At 49.2% G+C, this 6,087-nt stretch overlaps 1 protein-coding gene across 3 annotated transcripts; it reads left to right on the top strand.

The window, feature by feature from the left end:
- Nucleotides 1-285: 285 nt before the first annotated feature.
- HSPA8 (heat shock 70kDa protein 8) lies at nt 286-5,237 on the top strand. Of its 3 annotated transcripts, XM_009081124.1 has the most exons (9): nt 286-307; nt 607-795; nt 1,147-1,352; nt 1,447-1,599; nt 2,120-2,675; nt 2,967-3,169; nt 3,441-3,639; nt 3,945-4,177; nt 4,750-5,237. In XM_009081124.1, the coding sequence occupies exons 1-9, from the start codon at nt 286-288 to the stop codon at nt 4,933-4,935; spliced, it is 1,947 nt and encodes a 648-aa protein (XP_009079372.1). In that variant the 3' UTR covers nt 4,936-5,237. The 3 variants fall into 3 exon arrangements, with proteins under 3 accessions (XP_009079372.1, XP_009079373.1, XP_009079374.1); XM_009081125.1 differs by lacking the exon at nt 286-307 and having other exon boundaries at nt 587-795; XM_009081126.1 differs by lacking the exons at nt 286-307; nt 3,945-4,177 and having other exon boundaries at nt 587-795; nt 3,441-3,525; nt 4,841-5,227.
- Nucleotides 5,238-6,087: the final 850 nt, after the last annotated feature.

Raw genomic sequence — 6,087 nt, 5'->3', positions numbered from 1 at the left:
CGCGCCACGTGCTGGGGACGCCAAGCGGTGGAGGAGCGGAATGCACCGCGTGGGGTAACGGGAACCGGCCTGGAGTCAGGCTGGATATCTTAGGATATCCACCCCCTGCTATGGGCAGGGACACCTCCCACCAGCCCAGGTTGCTTTAAGCCTCATCCAACCTGGCCTGAAATACCTCCAACCAGCCCAGGTTGCTTTAAGCCTCATCCAACCTGGTCTGAAATACCTCCCACCAGCCCAGGTTGCTCTAAGCCCCATCGACCCTGGCCCGGAACCCCTCCAGGGATGGAGCAGCCACAGCCTCTGTGTGCAATCTGTACCCTGCCATCCTCACAAGGAGGAATTTCTTCCCAATATCCAAGCCAGCACGTTAAATCTAAAATGGTTTGGGTTAAAAGGGGCCTTAAAGCCCATCCAGTTCCTACCTCCTGCCATGGGCAGGGAGATGTTCCACTTTTCCAGGTTGCTTCAAACCCTATCCAGCCTGGCCTGGAATACTCCCAGGGATGGAGCAGCCACAGCCACTCTACAGCCATCAGTAACCCTTCACTTTAAACTAAGTTATATTTTTTTTGTTTGTTTCAGACAAGATGTCGAAGGGACCAGCTGTCGGGATTGACCTTGGTACCACCTACTCCTGTGTTGGTGTGTTCCAGCATGGGAAGGTGGAGATCATTGCCAATGACCAGGGGAACAGGACCACGCCAAGCTACGTGGCCTTCACAGACACAGAGAGGCTGATTGGTGATGCAGCCAAGAACCAGGTGGCCATGAACCCAACCAACACAGTCTTCGGTAAGGTTGCAGGAGTGGCACTGGTTGTAGGAGTTACTAATAGCAAGGTTAAAGCTTCCTCTTGGAAATTAAGGCCACTAATTGATTTTTAGCTGTTAACATGACGTGTTAGTATAATTGTATCACTGGTAGTTTAATTATATTAGAGGGAAAGTAATTTCCTTAAAGATAGTAATTTGTCTCTTGCAGATTTTTCTTGGCTCTGTGTCAAGTGGCCTTGACTGAGTGTCTGACACTGTGGTTAGGCACAGGAATATTCCAGTCTGAGGATAGTGTTAGGGATTTTGAGGAAGAATTTCCCATTTCCAGTTGGGATGGGCATGACTGATGAGACATTCTGCTCCTCCCCAGATGCCAAGCGGTTGATCGGGCGCAGGTTTGACGACTCGGTGGTGCAGTCAGACATGAAGCACTGGCCCTTCACTGTGGTGAACGATGCTGGCAGGCCTAAAGTGCAGGTGGAATACAAAGGAGAGACAAAGAGTTTTTATCCAGAAGAAATCTCCTCCATGGTTTTAACCAAAATGAAGGAAATCGCAGAAGCTTATCTTGGCAAGGTGAGGTGTGAGGCTGTGGTGAGATGGCATGAAAGATTCTGTGGGTGTAGTTAATTTAACATCCATCACTGATTGTTTTCTGCTGTGTTTCCAGACTGTTACCAACGCTGTGGTGACTGTCCCAGCCTATTTCAACGATTCCCAGCGTCAGGCTACAAAGGATGCTGGAACCATTGCAGGCCTCAATGTCCTGAGAATCATCAACGAGCCCACAGCAGCTGCCATAGCCTATGGGCTGGACAAGAAGGTATGAAGTGATCCCTGTGTCTGTCAACATCCTGAGCTGGAAGGGACCCACAAGGATCAAGTCCAACTTCTGCACTGCACAGGAGATGCCAACAATCCCATTCTGTGCCTGAGGGTTGTGGCTTAAATGTTCCTTGGGCTTTGTCAGGCTTGAGGTCTTGAGTAGTGTCCTGGGGAGCTGTTTCAGTGCCCAAACACCCACAAGGGGAAGAACCTTTGGCTAATACCCAGCCTAAACATTCTTTGACACAACTCCACCTATTCCCTTGGGTACTGTCACTGGTCCCAGAGCAGAGACAGTGTTGTATTTCTACTTCCCACTGTGAGGAAGCTGTAGCAATGAGGCCTCTCCTTTTAGTTCTTCTACACCTTCTCCCTTTTCCTGTCCAACTTCCTCAGTGAGCAGCAGAATTGAATCACATGACCTTTTTCTTTTCTCTTCTACACCTTCTCCCTTTTCCTGTCGACTTACTCAGTGAGCAGCAGAATCTAATCACGTGACCGTTTTTCTTTTTCCCCAGGTCGGTGCTGAGAGGAACGTTCTCATCTTCGATCTGGGCGGTGGCACCTTCGACGTGTCCATCCTGACGATCGAAGATGGAATCTTCGAGGTGAAATCCACCGCTGGGGACACTCACCTGGGTGGGGAAGACTTTGACAACCGCATGGTGAACCACTTCATCGCCGAGTTCAAGCGCAAGCACAAGAAGGACATCAGCGAGAACAAGCGCGCGGTGCGGCGGCTGCGCACGGCCTGCGAGCGCGCCAAGCGCACCCTGTCCTCCAGCACCCAGGCCAGCATCGAGATCGACTCCCTCTACGAGGGCATCGACTTCTACACCTCCATCACCAGAGCTCGCTTCGAGGAGCTCAACGCAGACCTGTTCCGCGGCACCCTGGACCCCGTGGAGAAAGCTCTGCGTGACGCCAAGCTGGACAAGTCGCAGATCCACGACATTGTCTTGGTGGGAGGCTCCACACGTATCCCCAAGATCCAGAAGCTCCTGCAGGACTTCTTTAATGGCAAAGAGCTCAACAAGAGCATCAACCCTGATGAGGCAGTGGCTTACGGTGCAGGTAAGTGCGCTAACTCCTGTCGTACATTTTTTGGGAGGTGGTGGGACAACCTAAGTACCACCTGAGTTAAGGTCTCAACAGTACTGGTGTAGGCCCTGGGTTTCCAATCACTGACAATCTGCCTTGGACTTGCAATGATGAATCAGATTCCAAAGCCATTCGTAGTTTCCACCAGAAGTCACTAATGATGGCCAAAGTCTTCCTTGGATGTCTGAGCGAGCCATGAGCATAACTGTCATGTGCAGTGTGTCCATAGTGGAGCTCTCAATGCTGGTTTTTTTCCTCCCTCAGCTGTGCAAGCTGCAATTCTTTCCGGAGACAAGTCTGAGAACGTGCAGGACCTGCTGCTGTTGGATGTGACTCCTCTGTCTCTGGGTATTGAGACAGCTGGAGGTGTCATGACAGTCCTGATCAAGCGTAACACCACCATCCCCACCAAGCAGACTCAGACCTTCACAACCTACTCTGACAACCAGCCTGGAGTGCTCATCCAGGTAAGCAAAGGGCTCTGGGAGTGTCAACCTTTGAGTAGTTGGTGCTTGAAGTACATCTTAGGCCAGAAATGTGTCCTGGGAGTTAGCAAATTGCAGGTTGCTGTGATGAAAGTGATTCCAAAGCCATTCGTAGTTTCCACCAGAAGTCGAAAGACTTGTGTTGGTCAAAGTACCTTCCTTGGATGTCTGAGCGACCTTGAGGGCAATCGCTGCCCCATTATGGTTTAATGATACCCAACTTAATGGCATAATTGTGTGGTTTCTCTCACAGGTCTATGAAGGAGAACGTGCTATGACAAAGGACAACAACTTGCTGGGCAAGTTCGAGCTGACTGGGATTCCCCCAGCTCCCAGGGGTGTCCCTCAGATTGAAGTCACCTTTGACATCGATGCCAATGGCATCCTGAACGTGTCTGCTGTGGATAAGAGCACTGGCAAGGAGAACAAGATCACCATCACAAATGACAAGGGTAAGCATCCATGTGTTCTGGGAGTGGGAGGTTGGATAGCTCTTAGTTTGGCTTGGCCAACTTTGTATTCATTTTAATCACAACTGGGCTGTAATTGGCATTTACACTTGGAATTAAAACCCTGAGCCTTGGGTTTAGTGCAGCAGTTCATGAGATTTGAGAAATGGTTTAAGACAAAGGCACTTGGTGAGCTGGGCTGCTTCCTCCCACCCAAACTACCTTAAGAGTGTAGAATTTTTAGCCTTTGGGATTCGGGGGATCCTTCCTTGAGGATTTGAGTCCAACCCCCTGACTTGTGTTCTCAGGACGGCTGAGCAAGGAGGACATTGAGCGGATGGTGCAGGAGGCAGAGAAGTACAAGGCAGAGGATGAGAAGCAGAGGGACAAAGTGTCCTCTAAGAACTCCCTGGAGTCCTACGCATTCAACATGAAAGCCACTGTGGAAGATGAGAAGCTCCAGGGCAAGATCTCTGATGAGGACAAGCAGAAGATCCTGGACAAATGCAATGAAATCATTAACTGGCTGGACAAGAACCAGGTATGTCACATTCCATGTTTAATCCTAGTGCCTGGCTGAGCTGCAAGGAGATAACTGGCTGGACAAGAACCAGGTATGTGACATTCCATGTTTAATCTAGTGCCTGGCTGAGCTGCAAGGAGTGCTCAGGAGGCTGGAGGAGAAGCCCTGGTTGGTTGCTGTGATGAAAGTGATTCCAAAGCCATTCGTAGTTTCCACCAGAAGTCGAAAGACTTGTGTTGGTCAAAGTACCTTCCTTGGATGTCTGAGCGACCACTGCTTGCCAAGCACTTTGCTTCCAATCCCTCCAGTTTCCAGCTCCCAGGAGTGATCTCTGACCTTAGATGGGGTCAGTTTGCTCCAGGAGCAGTGTAAGGTCAGAGTGATATTTTTGAGGCAGTCCTGAATCAGTAGTTTTGTTGAGACTAGACCAAGCAGAAATTGTCTTGGATCTATCTGACTTAGTGGGGCTGAATATATGTGATAAAACTAAGCCCAGATTCCTGGAATGAGGCTGGCAGGCAGCACTGGTTCATCCCTGGGGTATCTCACTGTATTGAGCAGCAGAAACTGATCTCTTGTCTCTTTTTCAGACGGCTGAGAAGGAGGAGTTCGAGCACCAGCAGAAGGAACTGGAGAAGGTGTGCAACCCCATCATCACCAAGCTGTACCAGAGTGCAGGAGGAATGCCTGGTGGGATGCCTGGAGGATTCCCTGGGGGTGGAGCTCCTCCATCTGGTGGAGCCTCATCCGGACCAACCATCGAGGAGGTGGACTAAGGACACTGGAAAATGCATTCCACTAGCAGTTGGTGTTGGAGGACCCCTGGGAGGGGGTTAAGAGTGAAGGACCCAAACCTGTAGGCACATCTGGGTTTATTTTGCCAGAGTAAAACTCCATAACTGAGCTGCTGTAAAAAGTCAATTTAAAAAAAAAAAAAGAAAAAAACATTTTCTGGGCATTTTAAATACTTGAAAATGTGCACAGGAGGGAGATGAAATACCATTGCACTTTACAGTACTGTAAACGAGTGGGAATGCAGTTCATGTCCTAAAAAATAAAAACTATTTAATGGGCATCATTTTGTCTGTGTCCTTACTGCTCTGTACATACTGACCAAGTCAAGGGAGAAGGAAATAAAACCTCAGGGTATAATTAATGTTACCTGAGAAAATAAAACCAGGGTGGTGTGTGGAACCATGTACTGCTTGGGCACCATGGAGCCCAAGAGAGCACCTTCCCTTGGAAGCTATTTCTTTGCCCTGTGGTACAAAATTGCATCTTGGAAATAAATGTCAAGTGTGTAATTGATTGGTCCTCAAAGCATCTCCACTTGCAGGGAAGCAGGATCAGGGATGTCTCTGGGTTTGGAGAAGGTATGGGTGGATGGGGAGGTGAATTCGAGCAGCCTCAGCAGAAAGCAATACCACTGGCACCATTTTAGGATGAAAAATGGTGGTATATGTATTGACACATTTTTAGCAGCAATTTATGTCCTAACCAGCAGTTAGCTCCCAGTTTCCCAGTTTCAGTTACAACTGCAGTCTATAAAAATCAGAGTATAATTAGTTGCAACTTGGATTATCCAGTCTAACTGCCTGACCAGGGCTGGAAGGATTGAAATTTATGTTTAAGACCCTCAAACACTGCCAGGCCTGGGGCTTCACCATCTCCTGGAGCCTGTGCAGTGTTTCCACACCCAAAATAGAGAGGTCCAATTTAAACCTCCTCCAGTACAGCTCTGAGCCATTCCCTGCCCCTGAATCCCAGGCAGAGATCAGCATGTCAGCCCCAAACTGCAAGCCCAGATCCCTCAGCTGCTTGTGGCACCCAAATGCCTTCACATCTCCCTCTGGTAGTGCCAGAGCTTCACGTGGCACTGGATGTGAGGAATCTCCTGGGTTGGCATAAAGGTAATTTAATGGGAAAAG

This window comes from Acanthisitta chloris, unplaced genomic scaffold (assembly GCF_000695815.1).
Source record: "Acanthisitta chloris isolate BGI_N310 unplaced genomic scaffold, ASM69581v1 scaffold8618, whole genome shotgun sequence".
Taxonomy (NCBI): Eukaryota; Metazoa; Chordata; class Aves; order Passeriformes; family Acanthisittidae; genus Acanthisitta; species Acanthisitta chloris.
This window is presented reverse-complemented; position numbering and strand designations above follow the sequence as displayed.

What these genes read in the sequence shown, in the direction of transcription:
- HSPA8 (XM_009081124.1), top strand. Translation starts at nt 286, where the DNA reads ATGGAGCAGCCACAGCCTCTGT. An exon ending in CCCAACCAACACAGTCTTCG is followed by an intron (nt 796 to 1,146) that starts GTAAGGTTGCAG and finishes GCTCCTCCCCAG; the next exon opens with ATGCCAAGCGGTTGATCGGG. An exon ending in CAGAAGCTTATCTTGGCAAG is followed by an intron (nt 1,353 to 1,446) that starts GTGAGGTGTGAG and finishes CTGTGTTTCCAG; the next exon opens with ACTGTTACCAACGCTGTGGT.